Raw genomic sequence first — 26,528 nt, forward strand, 5'->3', positions numbered from 1 at the left:
CCCCTTGGCCCCTTCTGGGAAATGCCCTTTCCAAGCGGGGCATAACAGCTGGCCAGATGGCTGTCCTGGGTCCTCCCAGGAGGGACAGAAGTCACCAGCCCATGTTGCCAGTGCAAGGCGGCAGCTGACTTGGGGTTGGAGCTGCAGGGGCTTTTGCCGCAGCCCCTAGACGGGTTCGCTCCGCTTCCCTTCAGACTCAAGAGAAAGAGGACGACTGCTGGAGTGATTTCATCAGGTCTATTTATTAATGCATTTCAAGTTTCAAAAACCCTTACATCTGTTTGCACAATACTTCATTTTTTTTTTGCAACTTTTTAGTAAAAATTTCCAAAGTGAACAAAAAATACTGTATAAAACACAGTGGACATTAAACTGACAGTAGTATTAGATCGCAATTTGCCTTGATAGTTTTATTTTACCACATCTTGACTTGCAATGGAGAGTTCAGTGCATTTTTTCTTTGCAGAAAACATGAAACTTCGGCCCTAGTAAGAACCGGGCAGTCGGCTGGCTCTCTGCCAAGCACGGCTGCCTGCCACAGGATAACATCACAAGCAAAGAATTTACATGGTCCAAGATCTACCATGCTCAAGAAGTTACTAAGACCTCTTGTAGAATAAAAGCCACCATTTCAGAAATGCAAACCTAAGCTTCCAGTCTTTGCACAGTTTGAAGAAGAAGAAAAATCCCAAAATGTAGTTTAAAATGATTTAAAAGCAACTACAGAGACTTCTAGCTAGTTAAGATCCTTCAGAATTATTTATAATCTATTAGTCTGGGGGATTCATGTACAAAATTTGTCTCTAAACCATGTACAAAAAACCTGTATTCTGAAAAAAGTCACCACATACTGTACAAGTTTTACAAGGAAGAGATTCCCATTATATTCTTTTAAAGTTTTCTGCCTTGCTGGCTTGCGAGTCACACGATGAGACAGAAATGTCTAAATCTCATACTCTTGGAAAACCAAAACAAAATCCACAGCTTGGCTAGCACTTCCCCCCCCCCCCCCCCCCAAAATACACCTGGGTTTCTAAGCAAAGCCAGAAATATTTTCAGCCTTTTGGTTCCCGATCAGCTTGGCGCTTTTGGAAAAACAGAAGCAGTGAAGTCAAGCTTGAATAATGCCCTCTTCCATTTCCTGCATAGCAGTTAAGCATATTGTGACATTGCTTTTTCTCCCTTTAAAAAATGCCAATTATATACACTTGCAGTAAAAACTTTGGGCCATTGTGCTGTTTGAGATCCTCTTTAGTGCCTTCCACATTCCCCAGCCTACAATAGTTACACAACCACAGCAATTCCCGCAGTAGTGGCTTCTGTTTTAGTGGTTATCTTTTAAAACAGTTTCATGCCGAAAGATTACTCCAATACTTGTTACAACAAAACAACACTTTCTCCCAAATTTTCAGAATCGGGATCCTTATTACCACTTATCAAGGGGAACCGATTACCAAACCATGACAGAACGGGCAAAGGTTTCTTTTTCCTCTTTGAATCCTTCTGCGGCCCTCTCAGGAGGTCAGGCGACCGACCGAGCCACGAAGCGCCATCCCAGGCAGGCGAGCCAAAGCCCGGACAAGCTCTTCCCATAGCAGCCTGGAATCCTTTCAGCAGAGCCGGGCCGGGAGGGGACCCGAACGCAGCACCCGGACAGGGCCTCAGCGGTAATTCTGAGCGAAACAGAGATGCATAAAAATTGCATGGACTTGACGTGATTCACAATTCCTGTGTAAAGCATTACAGAATCCTGGACCTTTATACACCGTCAACCTTCTGTTATCCTGAGTATGTCAATTAAACAGTAATTTCTTCATTAAGAGCATAAAAGGTTTATAATATAAAGGAACATCCATATTGCAATTATATTGTTTTACAATTGCACACAGAAGTACAGGTGTACGTTAGAAATACAATGTCTGTGTATGACCACTTATGTACATTGGCAAAGGAACGCCTCGCTTCCTAGCCAGGGCAGCCGAAAGAGATGCTTCCATTCCTGCAGAGAGGTTCCATCGAGGTTCCTTTGCCTGCAGGTGAGGAAAGGCCTCCGTGAAGAGCTGAGGAGGAGGAGGAGGAGGAGAGAAACGCCTTGCTTAAAACTGCTAAAGATCTGCTTCACGGCCAGCCACTTCGCTTGAGGGCAGGGAAAGGGGGTCTCAGGGCCTGAGAGCCTCCTCCGTTGACCAGGGACAATGACTTAATACAGGTTTTCTTTGGAGTGAAATTTTCCCACTGTAGGCACTAGGAAGAACCAAGGCAAAAAGCAGCCCTTAGCGTCTCATGTGGCCCATCTGGTAGTTCTCTCGGGGCCTCTGGCGTGGAGGGGCCTGAGTTGTTGGAGGGGGTCTCCTTCGCTTCAAAGTGCCTGCAGAAAAAAAAGGGGGAGAGGCATCTTCAGAAGCTGCTTTGCCCAGCCAGCTGTGATCCTGATCTGCCGACTGCGGCTCAGCAGCCGTAAGCCAAAGCTTTAGGAAGACGGTTTTCTGGAAAACAAGGGTCACCGCCGAGCACCAGGCACAGCCACATCAACGGAAGCACTTGCCAACGCTCTGGATTCTTTCATAGGCACAGGACCAGGAGTGGTCACACAAAACACATTTCCCACTCCCAAATCCCCGCTTGCCTGACGGCTCAGCTACTCCTCCCACTGGTTCCACCCCCGCAGGCAGGGCAGAACCGAGCCCTCTCACGGTCCGTCCCTCCTCCAGCCCTGGCATGAGCCACCCACGTTCTTCATGCAGTTCAAACCGTAGCCCCTCCGGCTCCCCCCGTGGGCTTTTTTTCTCCTCTCAGCCCAAGTTGTGCAGGGCGACCTTTCACCCTGTGCCCAGAGCCAGCAAAAGCCTCACCTGGAAGGGGTTTGGGTGGCGGTAGCTTCGGGTTGCTGCTTGGGGTGTGAACGCTGCAGATCTTAATGAATCCTGCCATCAGCATGATGAGCGCGATGCCCATGAGCAGGACAGCCCACCAATGTGCCTGGAGACAGAACAAAGAGGTATTTTTTCCCCATCTGACTGGGCGCCATGAAGGCTCCAGGCAGAAAGAAGAAATGCCACCCTTCGCCACAGGCTCCTTTCGCAATAGCCCTTAGACTTATATGCCGCTTCACAGTGCTTTGACAGCCCTCTCTAAACGGTTCACAGAGTCAGCCTCTTGCCCCCACCAATCTGGGTCCTTTAACAGCTTCTTTCCCTTGGGGGCAGCCTGTCCGTGCCCAGCCCCTGCAGAAGGGGCTTTTATTTATAAATTTTATTGGCTGCCCATCTTATCAAATGGTAGCTCTGGGTGGCTCAGAGTTACATTTATAGTTAAAACATAACAAGCTAAAACTCTCGCAACTTAGTCTCTTGCTTGGATAGTGACCTTCCACAGCCACTCCATGGTGGTGACGTTGGGCTTGCTGGCCAACTGGGCCTAACTTGCCCAACCTTCACCCTGAGCAGGAATGCAACAGGAATGCTGCACTTGACACCGCTCCATTGGGAAAAGGACAGTCGCAAGGAACGCAGCCATGGAGGGAGTTAAAGAGAGGAAATGCAGAGTGATTTTGATGAAAATAAAATATTGCTTTGGAAGATGAAGAGGTGGCCTCCAGAAGAACAAATGGAATTGAAAACATGAGGGAGGATTTGGGATAAGCTGAAGAATTGCTCGGAGGTGTATTTAGAGATGCTGTGGGAGTCAGCGACATTAGAAGAGAGAGATTGAAGCAGCTGCTATAAAGAGAAAAATGCAGTGAAGAGAAAGTGGCAAGTGATCCGAGAATGTTGCCGGTCGAAAGGCTACAGGTGTGGATGAGGTAACTGAAGAAATGTTAACCTGGGCTGGGGAATGTCCAAAAGCAAAAATGGCAACCTGACAGAGACCCAGCCTGGTGATGGTGTAAACTACCTTTTACTAGGTTTTTCCTTGTCTTTCATTTCTGGGACTTGCTAGATCTCCTCTCTGCTAACTATCCTTAACCCTGAGAGGGAAAACTGTGTTTGGTGTGCCTGCAACAGTGTTCAGAGGGGGCCCTTGAAGTAGAATGGGGGCTCTGGGCATTTTCCTCTTTCATTCCTTGCAGTGCACCAACCCACAGGGAAAGAGGCTTTCTCCTCAGGCATTCTCGCCAGATTTCTTCATATCCCTTTTGAACACTGAATATCAATTTTACATTTTGTTGTCTCACCTTCAGAACATAAAATTTCTTATTTTTGCAAAGAAACTGGCAAGGTTTATTCAGAGAGTTCCTTTCAACTCACCACAATCCATTCGGCAATGTTTTCATAGAGTTCCGGGTTGAAAATGGCCTTCTTTAGCCTGGCCAGGGGGCCGTCTGCATCTACCAGGCGACAGCGCATGAATACATCACAGTAGCCTTTGAAATCATTGCAGGGAGACCCAGGCTGGAGTGTAATGGTTTGGAAACTGAAGTGAGCCTTCCATGCTTCAGAGCCTGTACTGGCACAGGTTTCCGGATGCACTGAAGAAAACATAAACAACTTGCACCTCAATGTTATACTTTTCAGAAGAGAAGTATCAGGATTTTGCTGTTCAAAGGAGAAAAATTACTGGCATGGAACGGCCAAATCAGGACATGGCCATGAAAGAAATGAGAACTATGCAGAAAGATGGTAGTATTTATCCATAATTCCCAACAGGACAGAAGAGTCTCCCAAACCTTATTATGCCTCATGTGCCAAGCCTCTCATGCTGGGACCAGGGGGGGGGGGGCACCACTCTTCTGAGACAAACACCTCTTTTTAAAAGCTGAGCAAGAGATGATTTGGGGGACTAAAAAAAAAAGGATGGAACAGAATGGTTATCTGAAATGCTGATGCCTCTGTACTTTTCAGGTCTGAGATGGCAACTGAAAACTATTTCAACTCTAGAGGCATCTGCTCAGCTCCAACCAGACACGAAAAGGAAGGGCACAAGGACTCTTACAAAGGAGGAGCATCCCCCATTTACCCACGAAGAAGGCTTAGGTACTGAAAGACTTGCTCTCTCACACCCCTGCAGATATTGAAATAGGTGGGGTGCTATAATCCAAGTTTAAGTTGCTCAGCCTAACAGAACATACTTCTCTTCATGCAACAGACGTGGCATAGTTCTTTGTCGTCCTTTGCATCAGAGCTGGCACAGGTGCATTCTTCTAAGTTGTATTTCTCACAAATGGAGCCGGCACATTGCTGGGGAAGAAACGGACCAGAGATGTTTTATCTCATCAAGCTCAGAATTAAACCATACAAAATAGTAAAATGAATCTGGGGGCCCATTTTGAACTTCACCTGGTTTGCCCTTTTCTTTCCTACAAATAAGAAATCTGCCTGGCTACATAAAGCAGAGGCAGGAAAAGGGAAAGAGTTTGCTTCCCCACTTCACCTCCCCAGAACACAATTCCCTCCCAGCACCGCCGACATTAGGACAAGGCTGGAGATGACTGGAGGCTTCCTTCGTCTCCAAAGAGTGTGTGGGGCAAGGAGCCTCTTGGCCTGACCACAGACAAATGGGGGATCTGTTTCAAAAACAGTCAGTACAAACATTTTGGTTATCGAACTGCGGAGGGAAAGAAAAAGGCTGCTTTTCCTGGCTGTCCAAGAAAGGCAGCGGAAACAGGTCAACAGAAAGCAGTGCCATCCACTGGGAACACAAACACTGGAGCAGAGTGGTCTGCTGTGTAAAAACACTTCTAGGACTTACACCAGGGATCCTCATACTTTTGAACAGGGGGCCGATTCACGCTCCTTCACACTTCCTTTTCCCTGGGGGGGTGGGGGGTGGACTGGCTGGCTGGGTGTGGTCAGGTGGTCATGTGATTGGGTGGGCGTGGCCAATTTAGCAGTCCATTTTGCCTTTGTCCTTGCTGTACTTGCTCAATCCAAGGAATCTATTTACTTAAGTCTCCCCCCCCCTCCCTCCAAAGGGAAAAAACAGCACAAACTTTCTTGCCACTTGCCTAACTTCCTCACAACAGCAGCTTCAGGCTTCTTAAAATAGGCCATTAAAAAAAAACAAAAAAACAAACAGGATTTCCTTCAAAATATCTCCTGATGTTTCAGGTGACCACACAATAAACCAGGCTGAGAACTGCACCAATTAAGACAGCAACTAAAACCGCCAAGATGGGCACTGAGAGACAATGGAAGCAGGCGGAAGAAGGCGAGAATCAACACACAAACACACCCAGCCTCCAATGGTGAATTAAGGAGGGATAATGGTCCCCCAGACTGTTGGGGGCTGGGCTATAGTTTGAAAGAAGCATGAACAAATTTATATGAACACTGCATATATCTTCATTTATAGCGCAAAAAACATGAAATAATACAATATTTAAAATGAAGAACTATTTTAACCAACATAAATATACTACTAATTCAATGGGAAGTGTGGGCCTGTTTATTTGGGATTACAGGGCTAAAGGTCTTTTAAGCCTGGTGGAGAATTCACAAACTGATTTACTTTTTGCTGCACATGTGCCTGTGTATATACACACATGAATTTCTATCAAAATTGTTCAGCAACCAATTTGGTGGATATACTTTATATATGGGAAGAATCAAAGCAGTGGGTGAATTCTCCTTCAGGCATTATACTGTGGTTGCATTGGAATTAGTGTTAGCCAACTTCAGCTGATTTTGAAAAAGTAGGAGATGTGGAAACATGTTCCCCGCCCCCTCACTCACTCAAAAAGCGCTACTTTAAAAGCAGCCCCTTCCCTACTCACCCACTGGCCCTGGATCACATGGTTGTGAAAAACATCTGAAAGTCTGTTTTTAAAGTCTTTTAATGACTTAAAAGACTTTTAATGGATCACATGGCTGAGAAAAGCATCTGAAAGGCTGTTTTTAATGACTTTTAAAACACTTCTTTACAAGCTGGCAGCTGCTTTTCTTCCCACCACTCCAGAGGCCGGATACTTTGCATTGGTGGGCCGTATGTGGCCCACGGGCCTTAGTTTGAGGATGTCTAACTTACACCATTGATGCAAACTTGGGTATGTCTGTTGCACTCGGTCAGGTTTTTCTTTGGTGCAGATGTTGGGCAGAAAGAAGAGTTACCATTGCACCTCCCTTCTTCTGCACACTCAGAGTCATTCCGGCACTTTTCCCGTTCTTTCTTGAATTCACAATTCTGTGTACAACAGGGGCCTTCACTGGGGCTAAGAAGGGAGGAAAAAAATTAGTGTCATTCCAACAGGCCTCGTCATTTCAAAGGAGACCTGTATTTATCCTCTGTGAGAGCCCCAATCCCTGCCACCCAGCAGATCTGCCTGATTTCCCTCTGAAAAGCCTCAGGAGAATCTGTGCTCAGCTTACTTTTCCCACAATCCAAAGCTTGAGTGCCTTGAGTGGGACTTAAAAAGAGCTTCTCCCCCAAATCAGTTTAAGTCTTTGATGTCCAGCACAGTCCTTATTTAAATAAATAAGGCATCTTTCCAATTCTGGAAGCAGCAATCAATAATTTCAATCCACCAGTAATGGAAGGGAATGAACGTGGCCCAGTTCTCAAAAGCCAGATTCGCTAGTAGAATGTGTTTCCCAGCCTGAGCTGAGCATGAAAAGGGGGTTCGTTTCTCCTAACTTTGCCTGCCAGTAAACTTTTGACCACCCAGGGGGTTTTGGGACGCCTGGGTTGCCAATTCTGATGAGGAAGCAACCCGCCCCTGCAAGCCAAGGCTCTCCTGCCTCCTTCCAGGCCAAGGCCAAAGAGGGAGGCCTCCTCAAGAGCAGAAAAGCCTCCCAACCTGCAACTCTTGCCGGGTCTCAGCTTGCACTTCTTGTCCTCCGGCTGGTTGGCATCGTAGCAGCACTCGTCTTTGCACTGGTCACTGTAGCCGCAATCGCACTGCTCGCCTTGCTCCACCAGCCCGTTTCCACAGATGGGCTGGCCGGATTCTGAAAAACAGGAAGGTCCTCTGAAGGTGGGACTGAAGCAGGAGACGGGACCTCCCCTCCCTCCTTTTCAGGACCTGCATCCCTTCTCTAAAGCAGCCGCCCAGCCAGAGATTGCCAGCTTTCTCTAGGATGCCTCCCGGGAAAGGAGGAAACAGTGGACCCAGCCTTGGCGGCAGTTCAAGAGCTACAATCAATTGTTTCATCCTGTATATAATAACCTTCTGCCAATAACCTCCCTGCGTCCCATCAGATCGCATAGAGCGGGCCTCCTCCGTATTCCATCCGCCAGTCAGTGCCGACTGGCGACTACGCGGAGGAGAGCCTTCTCAGTTGCTGCTCCGACGCTATGGAACAATCTCCCCGTGGAGATTCGTACCCTGACCACAGTCCAGGCCTTCCGTACAGCCCTTAAGATCTGGCTAGCCCGTCAGGCCTGGGGATAAACTCTTCTGCCCCTCCCGAATGCTGAGTGAATGTTGTGTTTTAGTATTTTTTAGTTATTTCACATTTTTTTTCTATATTTTGTCTTCACTCCCCTTCCCTTATTATTGTAAGCCGCCCTGAGTCCCCTCAGGGAAAAGGGCGGCCTATAAATGCTAAATAAAATCTAAAATCTAAATCTAAATCTAAAATATAACACAAAAACTCTGAGCTTGCCTAAGAACTCATTAGCAAAGGGGAGATTTGGGGGCACTTTTTGCTAGAGTAGGTGAAGTGCCCTGAAACAGGAAGAAAGGAGGATAATTTCTGTGGTTTTCAGTACATGAGCAAACTGTACTCAGAACATTTTCCATGCTACCAGACCCTGGTCAGAGCACTAAGCCTGCAGTGGCGACATTTTTGGAAAGGGCCTGGAGAGAGGAGCCTAAATCACTTTGGGCTGCAAGGGTGTGCACACAGCTCTTTGGCATCAAGTGTGTTGGCTCACGGTCAGCCAAACATTTTGCCATTCAGATGGGCAACTTCTGAAAGTGAAGAGTGTGCGACAGCCAGGCAGATCCTGGTGGCCACTGACAAAGGGACAATCCCAGCTGATGCATTCCAAGGGTGGGTTGGAGGAGATGAAGAGCGGCCTTCGTCTGCATCTCAGGCTGCACCCTTTTAGAAAATGAAAAGCTACAGAATTTCAATCTGGCCCCAGGATTGTTCCCTGTATCTTCTCATTGCCGTCCTGTGAAAAATAAAGACAATTGTGTAGAAGAAATACCTACCAACAAAACAATTATTCCTCTTTTTTTCAAGGACTTGGCTGATATTTCGAATACTACAGAGAGAGAATTTGTTGTTGTTCAGTTTGTCACCAGAGGTTGCCCGTGCATACATTATGTAATTGCCGTTTTCTTTTTGCCCAGGGTTTTTGGACTCTCCCGGAGTGCATTCTGTTCCAGAATCATGCTGCAAGAGACAAAATTTGTCAGCTTTCCTCACTAGAAGCTCTGTGATTTGCTGCTCCTCAAAGCCGCCACTGTGTTCAGGTGAGGAGCTGCTTAAAGCCTCCCAGAAAAACGGTAGAATGGCAAGCAGGTGAGGTAGCTGAGAAAGAAGCCAGCGTCCCCATGATTTACTCTAAACACCTTTGCAATATGTGACCCAAACAGCCACTGATAAAGAACTCTTTAATTCAGTGCACAAAAACTACTCCTTTTATTATCCTGATTCATCCATTAACAACCACGTGAGAGTCTGGCTTACAATCTTTACACGATTGGAAGAGATCGTATAATAACTGAAGTCAGACTGGTACTGAACTGCAGCAAACTATTTCAGAAACAGGAAGGGCCCTGAGGTATCAGGTGAGAAGCTGACAACTCAGGCAAAGGGACCGGCTTTGCTGAGTCCAATGAAGGTGCGCAATTCTCATGCAGGTGAGTTCAAGGGCTGTTTTGCTGACAGCCTGGCCCACGTTTTCACCATTGCATTTTGAGAGATTGACAGACTGAAAGCCACAATTTCTTTCTTTAGATCAGATGCCTTTTGCTGCAATAGGAGACGGAAGACTCTTTAGGCAGGTGAGATGGCCCAATTCATCAGGTTGTTCCGTCCTGCAGTGAGCAGGTCAATTCTGTGGGCAGAGGGGATGGTTTGGTCACAACTTTTAAGGGTTCCCGAATCTGCTGTGAAAGCTGGAACACATATACTTACAGGAGAACCAAAGTTATGCCCCACTTCATGCGCAAAGGTGATGTGGGAGACCTTAGGAGGGACGTGGGAACCATAGTTTTGCACAGTGATTATGCCAGTGTTTAAGGATTTCTTTTTCCCATCAGAATAAAGCTTGCTTTTCTCACAGATTCCACCAGAGCTCCCTGTAATTGAAATCAAACAGTAACCTTTAACAAAGCTAATTAGAAAATGATGAAAAAAAACTTTCTCATTAAGCAGCAGTTAAAGCAGCACTTTCAATCTAAAGAGATCAATTTATTATTAAAATATTCTTCAAATGTATCAGCTTATTCTGAATTTTGATTCTGTGAGCTAGTCAGAAATCACGAGAGCTCTCTGAGCTGTTCTGGCACCGTGAAGGCAAAATCCTTGGCTTTCAGGCAAAACAGACCTCAAGGGCTGATGTCCTCAAAGGCTAATCTCTACTGTCTGAAGGCCAAGCGTCCAGGAATTGCTTCGGGTTTGGATTTAACTTGGTTCAGGATGTCAGTTTCCCAGTTGAAACTACGCCCGAGTCTGCCCATGTCTTGTGCGAAGAAGGTATTTTCATCGTCTCTTCTGACTGCTAATTGTGTTCAGGGATGCATCTGCTAATCTCCTGCCAGTTTGTCCTTGATAGCTGTTGTTGCAAACTTTACCCTGAATGTTGTAGCTGATTCCTTTTTGCTTCTTCCTGAACTGCTGGGTCTTTTTCTTTACTTGCAATGTTTTGGAGGGCGTTAGTTGGTTTGTATCAGGGGTGGATTCTGGTTCATCCGTGGGCGTGCTTCATACACGCACATGTCAGTTCAATAGAAATTGTCCTACGCATGCACAGAACTCAAAAACAAGATGACGGAAGTGACTGCGGTGACCAGGAACCAGTACAGGGGTGTGGCCAGCCTGGGTTGCTGCCGGTTCTGTGACCCAGGCCGGCATACCACTACTGGTTTGGCTGAACCGGTAGGAACCCATCTCTGGTTGGTATGCTCTGGTTGGTGATACCATGTGGTTGTAACAGTCTGTTGGCTGTTTCTGAGATATTTCTGATGTCTGGCAATGCTATTCTTTCCATAGCTGGTGTTGTGCTTGAGTTGTCAGGCACTTTTTGATAAAGTTGCCTGCCTGGGTATCCGTTTTCCTGGGAAATGTTGTATAGGCCGCCTGTTTTCTTTTTCTGGTTGCTACGTTTCTACATAGCTCCTCTTATGGGAGGATGGATGGTTATTTTGGTAATGGAGCCCTTGGTGTTGTTTTTCAACACACTTGCATCCCTAGTTTGCCATTGTTTCCTCTGTTGATGAGGATATCCAGGAAGACGGTGGGTTAGTGTTTTCTTCCTCTCTAGTGGTTTTTTTTTCCTTTGGAAGATGCTGTGGATGATTTCTTTTTATTTCATGAGGAGAAATGGGTCGCATACGCATTGGAGCCATAGGTTTGCTGGTATGTGTGGGAGTGCAATACGGGTGTACTTCTCCCTTAAACTGAAAGTAGATAGTGAGGCAGAGGATGATGAGATCCATAATACTGAGTATTCTAATCTTAAATGTATTTAGCCAGATTGGGTGTGTTGCGTAGTACTGCAGCCATGAATTCTTTATTTTTAATCTCTGTGGCTAGGGATTTTAGTCTCTGTGGTTTCAACTGAAACTTCTCAAAGACAGTTTGTCTGTAAATATGCCCTTAAGAATGAGTCACTCTGCTTGCTGAGGTAAGCTATTCTTGGGCTGAGTATTTTGCAACAACAAAGTGTGCTCAGGGAATTTGTAAACTGAACAATTCACAATGTTATAGCTGTAAATAATGTATCTGATGCCGGAAAAATTGGAGCAGTCTTGAAATATATTTTTAAAGATACGGGTTAGGATTTTTTAACTTTCTAGAAGTAAAATAATCATGCAGGAGATTATGGTTAGGACGAGGAGATTTAAACTCTTTCAAGCAAATTTATCCAAGATGGGCATAAACTTCAAAACAAAGAATACTCACCTGCAGCAATTCTTCAGACACCCAACATTTCTTTTAGCTGATTAAGTGTAATCTCTAATAATGCTTTATCCTTCTTTTCCATCCAAGAAAATATTTCACGATTATTTACCTGAAGGTGCTCCAACCCAGGCCAAGCCAAGGACACCGTCATCAAAATCACGATCAGTAAAGACATAGGCCAAACAATAATCATCATGATTCTGCTCAGAATTAAGTTCTAGAAATTTCTCCACACCAATGTTTGGAAATCTGAAGGGATTAGTAGGGTCTTTTTCATCTTGGGTAGTGTTGATCTGAAACAAAATATATTGTATACTGTTAGACATCACTTTTGGATAAAGTAAAAAAAAAAAATCTACACCTACTTGTTTTCACAAGAAATGACTCAGAGGAGAAGAGTGTGAACATTACCCGCCCAAAAGCACAGAGATGAGGTAAGGATTCTGCAGTGTTTTGGTTGTGCAGTTTTCATTTTATTTTGCACAAGTGATGGCCTGGAGTTATTGTCATGAAACAGTGAAAGATGAGCACCTGAACTGATCCACTCCCTAGAAACCAGGATATGGAACTAACAGGGCAGCAGAGACATCCTTCAGCTTCGCCTGGGCAAACTGCCAGGTCAAGAAGCCACTGTGATTTCCCCAACATTTTCAAGTAAAAGATGGCAACATAAAAGCACTAGGAAAAACAGAGCAACGTGTAAATAAATTTACTAGCTAATAAGGCTTGTCAGTGGAAGAAGAAACCCAGCCCTCTACCGGCAAGGGCCAATAAAAAGAGGAAAATACAATTAAATCAGCAAGTGCATGAAGACTTCCCATGTTACATTTCTGTATACTTACTCTAATTCGTTTCACCATAAAACTGATATTTCTGATTCCTGAGAAATCTGTAGATTGGTAAATTGTGTCAATTGCTTTAACATGGCTGGAAATCTAAAAGAAAGAGGAAGTTAAAGAGGTTGGCTGTAGATCCACTTTCCTCTGCAACTTAAAAGATCCCTTCTCTAACTCTAACTGGTCTGTGTCTCTGTTAGGCTCCAGCGCTTGCCCTCAAGCAGAGAGCAGCCTCTGCACAGCCTTTGGCTCAGGCCGCCTCTATGCACAGACTTCAGCTTCACTTGAGTGACCTCCTGGCTTGTTTTTGTATCAGGATTTAGAAGAGATCACAATTAATTGTCAGAACAAAGCAAACAGACTTGGGACTTGATTTTCCATCCAAAAAGTTGTTTTTATTTTTACCCTGCCTTTATTACTCTATAAGTAACTCAAGGAAGCTAATACATAATACTCCTTCCTCCTATATGAGGTGAGCTGATCCGAGAGAGGGACTTGGATTTTTGGTTGGCCTAGAAGAAACCGAGTGAAACTAAAATCTCCCTTATTTCTCCTCCTAGGCTCTGGGGCAGAAGGGTGCATACCACGCAGGGCTTTCCCAGGTTCTTCTGGGCCCCTATACAGTATTGTGTCTGGTCACAGCTCTCTACGGGGTTCACATTGGGAAAGTGGCTGACAGAAACTCTTCAGAGATTCAGGCAGGAATCTTTCTCAGTCCTCTTGCCGGAGCCACAGACATAACCCAGACCTCTCCATAGGCAAAGCATGTCCTCTACATCTGAACGACGACAATATTATCAATCTTATAAATTTCACTGGATATTCCATTTTTTTGCCATCTTTCTTCTAAAGATGCTGCAGTGCACATCCATGAAGTAACACACATTCTGCAATTATCACACTTGTACACATAACTTGCTGGAAAAAAATGCTTGTAGTAGTGCACTTTTAAATGCCCTGGGACAATCTCACTGTCATTCACTCAAAGTCGTATCATGGCCAATGAAAGCTCTTCCACTCTCTTGCCCTTTGACAAGGAAATTGACCTTTTGCAGGAACCACCCGGAGCTTACCTGCGCAATCACAGCTTCTCGGGTTCCATAATACCTGAAGAAAAGATGGTCGGTTTGAATATAGAGTTGACAAGTGTTCTTTTCAGCTTGTGCAGCTCTTTTTTTCCTCAAGAGCCCAGGGTCCCCTTTGACCTCTTCTTCAGATGGCTGCTAAAGCATAAGGAACATTTAGGTACAAGGTATTTATGTGGCCTTCCGTCTCAAACACTTCAGAGTCCAAGTTGTATGTGAGAATAAGAGGACTAAACACAAAAGCCTGGACCTCCTCATTTTCTGGAGTGATGCATTAGAACGTGCCACGTTCAGGTCAGCTTTTCTCCATCCTATCGCAGCTCCCTTCATCTTTATCCTGTGCAGCTACAGCTGCTTGCAGCCAGCTGCATTCCTGTAACTCTATGTGCCTAGAGTAACTCTGCTCTGGAGAACATTTGTCTCCTATTAACGTGCCTCATAGAAAGTTTAGTCGAGGACTAAAAGGAGGCAAAATACCTCAGGAGCCACTTGAATGCATGAATCGTGTTGATATATAGGAGATGACATTTCTGCAGCCTGAGGAGATTCTTAGCAGGTTGTTAGGCATGTTACTATCAGATACTTAAAATGTTCTTCAACCTGCCATTAATTTTAGTAGAAAAATTTAAAATTTAACAAATTAACTCAAACTATGGGTTGTGCTACAGATAATTTAAAGACTCTTGTGGGGGGATGTAAACTTCTCATATTATTACATGCAAATTTCAGGCAGTTCTGCATAGCAGATATTTGCAAAAGGCCCAAAGCCTTCTCATAACATAAACCAAATTCAAACTGAAAAAAACTGTAAGAAACACGTAGAAATGACATATCAATTCAAAATTAAATAAATCAGTAGCTTGTTTTAAGTCAGATCATGTCAAGAGCAGATACACAGAAAAGGTAACAGGTATTTTATCAAATCATTTATTCCATGCTTGATACCTGCTGTCTTGGCTCTTCTTTCCCAGTCATTTGGTATTTTCTCATTTTTTCAAAGACGGAATGATCTGCACAGCCGCCTTGTGGTCCATACTTATGTGGGTATTCTAAAACAGAAAGACTTGCTGGCACATATTTTCCTCTATAAATTTGGCACAAACCCCAAGCAGCTGCGGGTCCCCTTGACCGCCACATCTCATTTTTGGCTAAATCATACATGTGGGTTGCATGTTGTAGAACAATCTGCCATCGAGAACAAAGCGATTTACCCTCTTTTTACCATTTAGAAGAGTTTAGAATATATTAACTAAGATTTTGTGATGCCATTGCTTTACCTGCTGTATATATTGGTCATGGTTTTTAATGTGGCTTTTATGGATATTTGGACTGCAGTATTATTGTCAGTCATTCAAAGCTAGTGGAAGTGAGCAGCACTAAGACCTTCTAAAACAGAAGTCAGGATCCAAGCAATCTTCGAGGAAGGGATCAGATATTCCCTGGCAATGATTAATTGTTGACTCCTTGTTGGCTAAAAACAGTTTTGGGACAAGAACAAGCCGATTCTAATCTGCATAGTTAAATAAAGCAGCAGTCAAATGAAACTTCCCTTTTTAAACCAACGCATAAGAATCAACCTGGGTGCAATTTTGAATCAATGGATTATTCTTAGCTGTTTTCAAAAGTAGGTCCTTTGACACAAAGCAATCCACTTCTGACAATGCCTTTCCTTCATAGCAATACCTTGCACATATTGTATTTATTGGAGAGAAGGGCAGGGGTCTTCTGGATTTCAGGGGAGGGCAGGGGCTGCTCCTGAGAAGGCCTGCTGCCTAGATCCTTCTAGACAAGAGCATTTAAGGGAAGGCACCTGGAGCATGGCCACCTATGGGTCTGGGAGAATGGGCAGATACCCTCTGGGAGAGGTCACCCCACAGATAACCTGGCTCTATGCCACTCAAAAGAATAAGCAGAGTAACATGAGCAAATTCTTTGCATTTGTTATTTTACAGGATTGTGTGTCGTCCCCTCCCCCCCCCACTTCAACCTGTGGATCTTTATCTGCTGATCTGGATTAGCTTCTACATTATATCTCTTCTCCTATACGTTCAGAGACAGGTTACCCTGAGAATAACGAAACGGCTAGTAAGCATTACCATTTGCTATCACAATTCAACCTCAGTAGCAAGAACATGCTGTTTGCCGTATCCAGCACTGCTTCTAGAGCTTTCATATGGCTGCTGCTCTCAATTGCCAACTTTTTCTGCAATGATTGATACCCTTCTGGGAGGATCCAAGTGATGCCCAAACGAGACAGTTTGTTTCAGTCACTGTGGAAAGAACTGTAACTCTCTCCCTCCTGGCAAAACCATTTTTTCAATAAATAATATCTCACAAATGTATAAAAACAGACTGAGAGTGAGAATTTTAAATAATTGGCCTATCCTTTAAATCAGAATAAAAGGGTTGCCTTTATCTGGTCATTAAGTTAAGAGAGAGCAACACGAACAAAGGACTTTGTAGGAAACAGTACAATATAATCCTCATTTTTAGCACTGGCTTTTGTTTCAGTTCTGAATAAGACTTCATTGTCATGCTGAACATATGCCCCTTTGTTGGGTCCCAAAAGCGCTAACAGAATATTCTTGCAAAAATTAAATATGGGCTATGGAAGGGCTCACGCATGAACAACACAGATTTCTTGATTAGAGGCATTTGCCTGAATTGACCATAACCATGTACGCTTTATGTACAAAGTTCTCAAAATCTCTTTAACTACATCTTATTCTATGAGCTGAAACATTACAAAATGTTTGGAATTTTAAATAACATACCGAATTAAAGACATGGGGGTCTCTGTGGAAAACTACCAAGCCTCTTGATGTATTTGTTAAAAATCTATCCAGTATTTTCCATTGAGTTGCTTAAATCCTCTAAACCGTGCTGACTTAAAACAATCCTTCTGCTCTTTTTCTTTCAAAACAATAATAAAATAGTAACAGAATCCCTACCACGTTCCATGGCCTATGCTTTCTAATGAAAGTTCTAGGATTAGCTAAATACTTTGTTTGACTCATGAATCATTTCATTTTCAAATCTGATGAGCAAAAGGCCGTCCTTTTTAAAAATAGAAGGGGGTAAGGAAGTAACAAATTTACTTCAGACAGGTTGATTTAATTCCATGTAATACCACTAATAATTACAATTGAAAGGTGATATCTAACAGAATATCAAACATTTTGTGCATTTAGGCCAGGAGAGCCTCATGTGGCTCTTTCATCCCTCTGCTGCGGCTCCCTGTCGCCAGTCGGGGCCACAATTAAAAGGGCTTTCGGTTAGGACAGGTAGAGGAAAAAGGATGCCGTGCTAGGAGGAAACTCTGTGATGGGGGAAGCAGCCTTCCAGTCGGCTCCAGAATTGAACCGGGGGCTTCCATTTAGGACCTTTGTGGCTCTTTGAGTGTTTAAGGTTGCCGGCCCCTGATTTAGGTGCTTGTTGCTTATATTAGCTGAGTACTTCAAGGGACACTTTGAACAATGTGAAATGAAGCTCGGGAACTTGTGCGAACACTTGAAAGAACATTTCTCACTAGAGTCGGTCCTATGAGGATTATAACATTTTCTAAGCAACAACGTGACTCACCCTGCTCAGGATAGGTGTCCCTCGATAGCAGTGGAAGGAAGAATGCTCAGAGCAGTGGGTCTCAACCTTCCTAATGCCGTGACCCTTTAATGCAGTTCCTCATGTTGTGGTGACCCCCAACCATAAAATTATTTTTTGTTTTCCATATTTTTTCAAAAATATGTGTTTTCCAATGGTCTTAGGTGACCCCTGTGAAAGGGTCGTTCAACCCCCAAAGGGGCCCCAACCCACAGGTTGAGAACCACTGGCTCAGAGCATTCCGTTTTCAGATTTAGTGCCTTGAAAACCTCACTTGCTCATAGCACATTCCGTATCAGTGATGGCTAACCTTTTTCGTGTCAAGGGCCAAAAGCACCCATAATATAATATGTGCACCCCTCCACGCGCCCCGCCCGTGCGCACACGATCCCCTGCGCATGCGCGTGCCTCCCACATGTGCCCCGCCCTCAAGCATGCAAGGCAGAGACCAAAAAACCAGCTGGCTGGGGGGAGGCCCACGTGCCTGTGTGGCAGAACTGAGCTGGGGCAATGGCTTGTATGTCCGCAGAGAGGGCTCTGCTGCCACCTGTGGTGCAGGTGCCTCAGGTTCACATCACGGTTCTTCCCAGCGTATTTTCAACTCAGAACAAACACTTACTGATATCGTCTTCATGGTACATGATAGAATGAAAAGGCAGGGTTTTGTCCTTAATATATCTTTCCGCTGGCTCAATATAAAAGGTTCCAGTGTGAGTCTTAACGAATCCCTCAAACCTTCCATCAATAACAGATCCATGGCTAAAGCTTCCCTGTTCACCTGTTTAAAAAAGGATGTAAGCTTTAGAATTCTCCGGCAACTGTTATTCATCAGCATCAATTCCCAGCAAGAATAGGCAAGTTTCCTGAACATGACTTCTCTGCAAGTGATCAGGAAACTAATGCAGCATTCATGAACATGCCTGCATCATGTTCTAGTCATCACCAGTATCAATAAATACCTCACATTTGTTCTGCTGGTTCTTTGGTCAATATAGTTAAGTGAGTCATCATATGACTGGATCTGATTTTACAACCATTTTTACAGTGGTCGTTAAGCAAACTATTGCTGCCTTTAGACAAATCACAGGGTTAAGCAAACCCTGCTTAGGCAGGCTGGGAAGGTTGCAAACCATGGTTGCGTGACTGCAAATGCTGCAACTGCTATAAATGTGAGCTGGCACCCAAGCTGTGGCCATGTGACCACAGGGGTTGTGCACTGGTGGTAACTTTAATGGGTCATAGGTCACTTTTTCCGAGGCCACCTTAACTTGGAGTTGTTGTGTCATAAGTTGTGGAGTACATATATATTTAAATGTGATTTTAATATTCCTGATGTTTGTTCTTATAAACATATCTACTTATTCATTCCTATGCTATATTACTTTTCAGTCTAAGCCCTATTATATTACTTCCCACATCTTTAAACATTAGTTTACTGCGTTTGCTTCCCATGTAAATTATTTCCCCTGAAAAAGTTATAAGCAACATTTTTGTTTCAATTTTTACCAAGTATGTTTTAAAAATGTAATTCAACTGTAGCTTTCCTTCAACTGGCACTGTGATAACTAATAGTTCAGCACTATATTCCAAAATACCATGGAGCACAGATATTCTTAAGCCGCAGAATGTAGCCTAAACAATAGTCTCTCATATGAAAAAACACAGTATGCCAGTATGCCACATTTTTACATGGAGTGTAGTACAAAAGCTTTTAGTGTGAAACTGAACAGTCCAAAGAATGCAGCATCACATAAATGTAGGATCTTTTAAGATACTGTGCTGTTACATGGAAAAGATTCAAATCAGACTTTTTTCTTCAGAAAGAAAACAGAATTATGATAAAATGAATGGGAAAAAGGTATGTGAAATTTAACTGTACTTTCTGGCAACTTTTTAAAGACAACAATCAACATTCTAAAATTGTTCCAATTACTGTGAAAATGGCCTGTTGCTCTGCACTGCATGAATGTCTAAACAAAGAGCGATTGCTAGTTCAAAACAGAAATCCCAGTTCCTGCACTTACCATAAATGTGCCCAGTGTAAACATGGGAGGTATCATAATCAATTACTTTATCTGACATCTCTAGCTTAAAGTCGTCACTAAAGAGAGACATATCTCTCTTCAGTCTGAGATTAAAATGCCTGCAAAGGGAAGAAAGACAGATTGCATTTACAAAAACACCTCTTACCATGGGCTGAGAGATAAAAATGAACGTCCTCAAGTATTTTCCATTTTTGTATGTTGGCATTTTTACTTGATATGCACTTACATCTAAACACAGTAAGAGAGCTTTTACCCCCCACTTTCATTTACCTGAATGTTTGTAGGGGGTCAACATAACCTGAAGCCCCATCCAAACACTCACATCATAAATGCAGCCAAGGAAATTTGGTTACCTTAAGTATAATCACATTTCAACTATTTACAGGAAAACACCTTATCTGAACACGGAGGCTCATAGGTTTCATAAATTACAAATACTCATTTTAAGCCAAGTTCAATTCCAACACCAGAAACATGGCAAGACATAAAATGCTACAGGAAAACCAGATTCAAGTAAGGCAACAGCAACAGCAACAGCAACAGTGATGCTGGCTCATCTGGCACTTGCAGAGGGGTTGCCACAGGCTGCTCCGCACTGATAACATTAAGCAAGCCAGCCGGTCACCACTATGTGCCCCAAATGTCTATACCTCTGCTTATACATGCTTTGATGTACATTTTAAAAGCAGATTGCTCTTCTTAATTTTGCAGAATTTATAAACATTTGACCTAAGCTCTTATCTAGGTTCAGTAAGTAGAAAGGGGAAGTCTGGCAGGTTTACTGCACGTATTTGCCCTTGGCTTCCTTATGCAGATATAAAAACTGAAGAACGTATCATATTTGAATACGTTGCAGCCATTTTAAAGTCTGGAAAACCTCACAGATGGGGACAATATATTTTCTTTTATCTGAAAATTTGCCAATACACAATTCTTTCATATGTGTACCTTGAATACTGACAAGAGCACCCCAAAAGAGATTTACATGTGCAGACTTTGGAATATTCAATGACTCAATTCCACATATATTACCAAAATACTTACCTCGGAGCTAACAAAAAGATTCAGAATGGAATGTTGCTCCATATCAGACTTCAGTAGAAAAAAATGCTAACTTTACATTTCGACAAAGTGGAAATTATGATTACTATTCAGTTATATTCAACTGCAGTTAACGGTGATGAAGGAAATTAACTGACATGGTATTTACCTCCCATGAGCATGAAAATCTAAGCGCAAAAATTGGTCTTCATGAGATACTGCTCTTTTGGCACGCTGGTGTTTTTGGTGTAATGAATCCACATCATATGACAATCCTTCATAATGTCTTATGTATTTATTTAGAGGGTTTCCATATTGACCTGCAAACAAAGGAGTGGATGGATATATTAATCAGAAGCACAGTCTACATTCAAATTTTTGCTAACAAAAGTGAATGATTTATTAATAGGGGAAAAAGCAATTACATTATTTGAAAAGCATAAAAGAGATCTAAAAAGCATAAAAGAGAAATGTGAGTGATGGCAGAACAAGGAAATGGAGATAATACAATTAAAGCCGTAGCAGAAAAAAAATCACAAGAGTGTGCAGAAAATAGAAATCATGAAATGAGTGGACAACATGAAATCTCAAGCATATTCAAATTGCACTGCCCTTGTCCCATCCTAAAGCTCCCATTCAGGTACAACTAACAAAGGATTTTCAAACACAAGTGCCACTGTCCACCTGAGGTCAAGGTGTTTTCTTGTCCCCAAATTGAAGGACATGTTTTTTCCTGTCTAAAAGGACAAATGCACTGACAGCGAGTTTGTAAATTAGCTATCATCAGGCTCTTCTTTACGCAAAGAACAGTTGCACGCAACACTGCCAGCCTTTAGTAACCCCCTTTTTCTAGCACAGAAAGAAAGAATCCTTTTGTATCTCCAGACTAACAATGCTGCCAGACTCTTCCCCATTTCTTAGGTTAAACAAGCAGTTTATGCAATGCAAATACATTAATCTAATAAATGTTTTGTTTCTACATTAAGGTTGGAATCTCTATGCCACATTTGAGACTAGTCTTTTTATTAACTATATTGACACTTTATTTTTAGTTTGGGTTTTTTTTATTTATTAGAGAGTGCAAGTGGACTTTGGATATTTTTGTAATTATTTTTCAAACAGAAACTAAACATACTGTATATTGTCACTTGATCAAGTACCAGCTAATTTCATTTACATGTACACAATTTCATCTTTGCAGAGTGATGTAAGAATTGGATTATAAAACTCTACTACATTTCTCCATTCAATCCAAACTTTCTTCCATTTTTAATGAAGCATTCAAACAATCAGCCACAATAGCAGCAAGATGCAATGACTGTAGGGCATCAGGTTGACAGTGGAATTCGGTACCACTGCTTTGCTTTCTTATAGGGAAGCAGCAATTCCCCAAAAACATTTGTGCTTCTTTGGTCACTGGATACAATAATTGCTGGACTTGCTTTCAATTCCTGTTCTCAACACATGGTTTATACAAATGTACTGTACTTGGCAAATCTCAGTGCATTATGACAAATCTTACTTTGGGAACTTATTTAAGTAAAAAACTAAACCTCCACTTACCAAATAGGGCAACATTTCTCTTATTTCCTTTGTAATTATAAAAGCGAATGCAGGATTTAAGATATCAGTTTGATATCAGTTGAAAATGTAGTTATCAAATCTGCCCGATGCATGCAATGTACCAATCAATCAGCACTACTAAATCTATGATTCAGATGAAAGACGTTAATTTTTTTTTTAACCAGCAATACCTATGCATGCCTCTTTGGTCTAGTGGTGGAAGAATATTTTTTACTTGTTTGTATAAAGTCTACAATTATTCTGCCTATGTGCTAGTTCCAAGGTTTCCCATCCCTTGTTGCAGAGTAACTACAAACTGGAGACTTTCATCGTGTCAAAAGAAACATTAGGTTGTAAACACTTCGGAAATTGTTACCAAAAAATATATTATTCCGACACTTGTATTTATTTTAGTCTAAACATTGAACAATATTTTTTCAGCTATTTGTTTATTAACCTCAACTCTTATAGACAGTGTTTTTGCCCAAGAATAAGAAACAATGGCTTGACAAACTTGATTCAACTGAGTGGAATCTGACCTATCATAAGGCTCTTAAGATCAACCTTCAGGCTCCGACTTTCCAAAGGAGTTGATATGTTTACAGGATTCCAGAGTGTGTCTGAGAGCAAGCTCATGACTCAATGCACCACACTCTGACCATCTTTCCTGCATTATGGGTTGGGGCGTAATACTTTGTTAATTAGTATCTCAAATATTATTTCATATAATTGTGTAACAGGTTCCTAAAGGAAAGTGTATTTAATTCTAGGAGCAATAGAGGTAACAAAATAATATAATGCCACTACTTAGTTTTAGCTTATTAAACTTCATCTAGTAAAAAAATAAGAATCCTATAGGGTGAGAAATTTCCAAGGGCTCAAAATGGTGCTTCCACCTCAGCTAACCAACAGCAAAAGTGAAGAAAATCTAAGACTGCTTCTCCATTACTCCTTTAGTTAACGCTAAGAAGATACTTCCCTCATGTGCAGTTAATTCTTGAAAATGCCTGTTGTTGAAAGAATAGGCAAGCTGTTGAAATATGTAATCATTTCATTGATTTCTTGGTTGAAAACTGACCAAATACTCCCAAGAAGAATTACCTTTAATTGCCTTAACCTTTAAAACCTACTGATTTTCTAATCACAAAGCAAACAAACATACTTGCACTCTTCACGGAGAAAATAATTAATATTTTAGGAATGAGCATGTTCCAACAGAATCAACACACAAGTCATGTTTTCAAAGATGATCTGAAATAAACTCTAACAAACTCCATGGCAGAAGGAATATGTGATATAGTCTACCACACTTAGCCACCACACTAGGCCTTTAACTAACAGTTTATTTCTGCCTACAGCATTAGGCAGATTTTAGATGTAATATGGTACAAAATAATGTTTAGTTCAAAAGTGAAAACAAAAGCCTTTGCTCTTTCTTGCACAAAAGGAAAGGGAGGGAAAATACCAAAGATGCCTTCAGATTAATAGAATTAAATTTCTCCTCGTACTTAGCATAAAGTGGTATCTAAACAATCATAAGTCTTCCAATTACTCAACTGTTCTTTAATAAAAATAAGAAAACTTTCTATTTATAGAAGTGCATAGAATTTGTCTTTTTCCCTGAGTTCTGACTCAGTTCTAATTGGTTGGCTGGTTGTTTTTAAACACTATATGAATCCAGTATTTAGTCCAATTTAGAAATATATTGAAGACTGTTGCCAAAACTCATAATTGCAACCATGGATTCCCTTTTAGAAACAGTGGGTTCTACTGCTGAATATGAAAGCGAAAGAATAATGTGATATTAACTTTATAAACAACCTTTAGGCATTTTTAAGAATAGTTTGGCCCTTCTGAATATGTGCTGAGATATGGAAAGTTTATTTTGAGAGAACTGAAGACTGCAAATTCTCAAATGCAAGCAATGGACCTTTTACAAGAGAAAGAATAGTGTTACCAATCAAATACAAGAAGGTGAACTAGCTGAATTAAAATCCAGACAAGGGTAATGTCTTCTGATGTAGATATATTATGATTCAGAATTTAAGATAACTGTTTGGAGGAAACTCCTCAGCTCATCCCTGTTCTTGCCTTTCCATGTAGTGAGGATGAAAAGGAACAGATTATACACAGCACGTCAACCTCTCTATCTTCAGAGATAGTAGGGTCTTGTTTATCCATAACGTGTCCCCTGATTAACAGCCCTGTAAGATGTTTCTTTTCTACTTCACTCCCTAGCTGGAACCCTAGCTTTTCCCACTCTTTCAGGAAGATCATCAGGTGAGGTTTTTAATTTAGTATTCTGAAATATTTAGTTTGATAATGTTACTAATATTTCCATGTGGAAATATACCACATCAGCGAATTCATTAATATCGCATTTTGTGTTTAGTAGCCGTTTTGAGCATAATTTGAAGACATAAAGGTAAATACAAGCAGGTAAATATAATATTAGCACTGCTAGGTTTCATCTCAATAAAATATTCAAGGCAATTATCATATATTTTATAGATTTGCAATGTATTTCAGAGCAGCCCACACGCACAGATTTTCTTTATCTGATTATTGTATCAAACCGCTCTAAACTGACCTAGGTCCAAAGTGCTGAAGTACCAGGGACCTTCGGAGGATTTCATTTTTGCTATCACTTTCTGTTCCTAACGTTTCCTTGCCACATTTACACTTCCCTTTTTGGATGGCGGGGCAGACAGCCGGGGAGAAGGATTGACCCTCTTCACCTTGCTACCTTCTCAGCTTGCCGAAACCACAGATTCCTTATTGCTGAATTAATAAAGTACTAGCCGAACTTTCAAACTTAAGCCAGGAACTTTCCCAATGGCGGAGGGAACCTAATCCCACCCCCGAGCACCTCCCGGGAGCTTCGGACTTTCCCCCTTCCGCCTTGGGCACAAGCCAAGCCAAGGGCTCCGCTGGGCTCCCCGTCGCCCTCCCAGGCGCGCCCGCCGTCCCCATTTCCTGGTATCGGCCCCTCCCTGCTCAGCCCCATTACATCACCGGAGAGGAGGCACCATCCCCGCCACACCCGGGGCCCTTCCGGAAGCCCCTCGGCAGGGGAACTCCCGGAGGGCCTGCAAGGCAGATCCGCCCTTGGGGAACCCGGGCCAGGCGTACGAAGGTCCGTCCGAGGGGGCGGCAGGCGGGGCCCCGCAGGATCCCCCCACAACGCCCGGCCCCAGGCGACGGGGGTCCCGGCCGAGGCCCGAGCACCGGGGGCCTCCGAGGCGGCTCCGGGCCCCGTCGCAGCCGCCTCGCTCCCGGAAGCGAAGTCCGCCGAAGTCAAGGCCGCTTCGAGGCGGCGCACCTCGGCCCGGAGCCCGTCCGCCGCGGCGCCGCCCGGGCTCCGGGCCGAGGCCGGAGAAACTTTCCAGGCCCGGCAGCCGCTTCGGCGCCGGCGAGTTCGGGCGGCCGAGCGGAGCTTCGGCGGCGCTCGCGACGGCCTCCCGCCCGGCCTCGGAGGGCGCTCGGGACGGGGAGGGGCCGCGGCCGGGCTTACCTCCGGCTCCGGCCGCCCAGGAGCAGAGCAGGACGAGGACCCTCAGCAGCACCATCTTCGCCCGGCCCGGCCAGGCCCCGTCGCCGCCAGCCACAGCCAGGTGGCCGCCTCTCCTCGCCGCCGCCTATCCGCGAAGCATCCGCCCGGCCGGGGAAGGAAGGGCGGAGAGACCGAGCGGCACCGCTTCTTCTTCCTGCCGCCGCCGCCGCCCGCCTGCGGCCTCGCTCCGGTTCCCACCAAAAGTACCTCAGAACAAGCTCCCTCCCTCAGGCGGACGGGCGCGCGCGCGCGCGCCTGACACGCCGCTCGGCCGGTCAGTCAGCGCCCGCCGCGCGCGCCGCCGCGGCCAGCAGCTGCCCTCCCCCCCCTCGGCGCGCAGCCAGTCACAGGCGGCGTCCGAGAGAGGGAAGGAGGCGCGGCTCCGCCAGAGCCCGCCCACCCCAGGGAGAATTGGCCGGCCCCGCCCCTTCTGCTTCTCCGAGGGCGCGCTCTCTTCCCCTTTCACGCGCGCTCCCCGTCGTCACCTGATCGGAGGGAGGGCGGGGCGGGGTGGTGCGCCACTTTCCGTGGGCGGGAGCGGCCTTAAAGGGAAAGGGGGCCGCGTGCTGTCCGCGCCTGCGTGGGCTGCTCTGCCGCGGCTGGCCAGGTCGGGTTCATCCCGATCCCCTTTCTCTGCAAGGCGCGCAGGAAGCTTCCCACCCGAGCTTAGAGGCCCCGGGGTGCCGGGCGGGCTGGATGTTCATCGGTGCAAAACGGGGGATTTATATTGAAGTCACTGGAAGTCCAGGCGGGGATGAGCAGCCTCCCTCCCTGTGTGCTCTGGAGGTGGC

At 44.0% G+C, this 26,528-nt stretch overlaps 1 protein-coding gene across 2 annotated transcripts; it reads right to left on the reverse strand.

Annotated features, from left to right (window-relative positions):
* Positions 1-223: 223 nt before the first annotated feature.
* On the reverse strand, positions 224-26,014 carry ADAM10 (ADAM metallopeptidase domain 10). Of its 2 annotated transcripts, none has more exons than XM_032232668.1 (16): positions 25,699-26,014; positions 20,791-20,941; positions 19,560-19,678; positions 18,155-18,313; positions 14,881-14,984; positions 13,924-14,070; positions 12,857-12,949; positions 12,124-12,307; positions 10,026-10,189; positions 9,095-9,278; positions 7,733-7,883; positions 6,964-7,147; positions 5,069-5,177; positions 4,248-4,468; positions 2,853-2,979; positions 224-2,368 (listed from the first exon to the last, which is right to left on the reverse strand). In XM_032232668.1, exons 1-16 carry the CDS (start codon positions 25,751-25,753, stop codon positions 2,274-2,276), a joined length of 2,247 nt encoding a protein of 748 aa, XP_032088559.1. In that variant the 5' UTR covers positions 25,754-26,014; the 3' UTR covers positions 224-2,273. The 2 variants fall into 2 exon arrangements, with proteins under 2 accessions (XP_032088559.1, XP_032088558.1); XM_032232667.1 differs by having other exon boundaries at positions 13,924-14,073.
* Positions 26,015-26,528: the final 514 nt, after the last annotated feature.

The sequence above is a fragment of the Thamnophis elegans genome, chromosome 16 (assembly GCF_009769535.1).
Source record: "Thamnophis elegans isolate rThaEle1 chromosome 16, rThaEle1.pri, whole genome shotgun sequence".
Lineage (NCBI taxonomy): Eukaryota > Metazoa > Chordata > Lepidosauria > Squamata > Colubridae > Thamnophis > Thamnophis elegans.

Excerpts from the sequence above, each read along its gene's own strand:
- ADAM10 (XM_032232667.1), bottom strand. The coding sequence starts at position 25,753 with ATGGTGCTGCTGAGGGTCCTCGTCCTGCTCTGCTCCTGGGCGGCCGGA. Across the intron at positions 7,884-9,094 it reads GAGGAATAATTGTTTTGTTG|AATCCGGCCAGCCCATCTGT; the intron begins GTAGGTATTTCT and ends CCTGTTTTTCAG. Across the intron at positions 5,178-6,963 it reads CCCAAGTTTGCATCAATGGT|CAATGTGCCGGCTCCATTTG; the intron begins GTAAGTTAGACA and ends TTTCTTCCCCAG.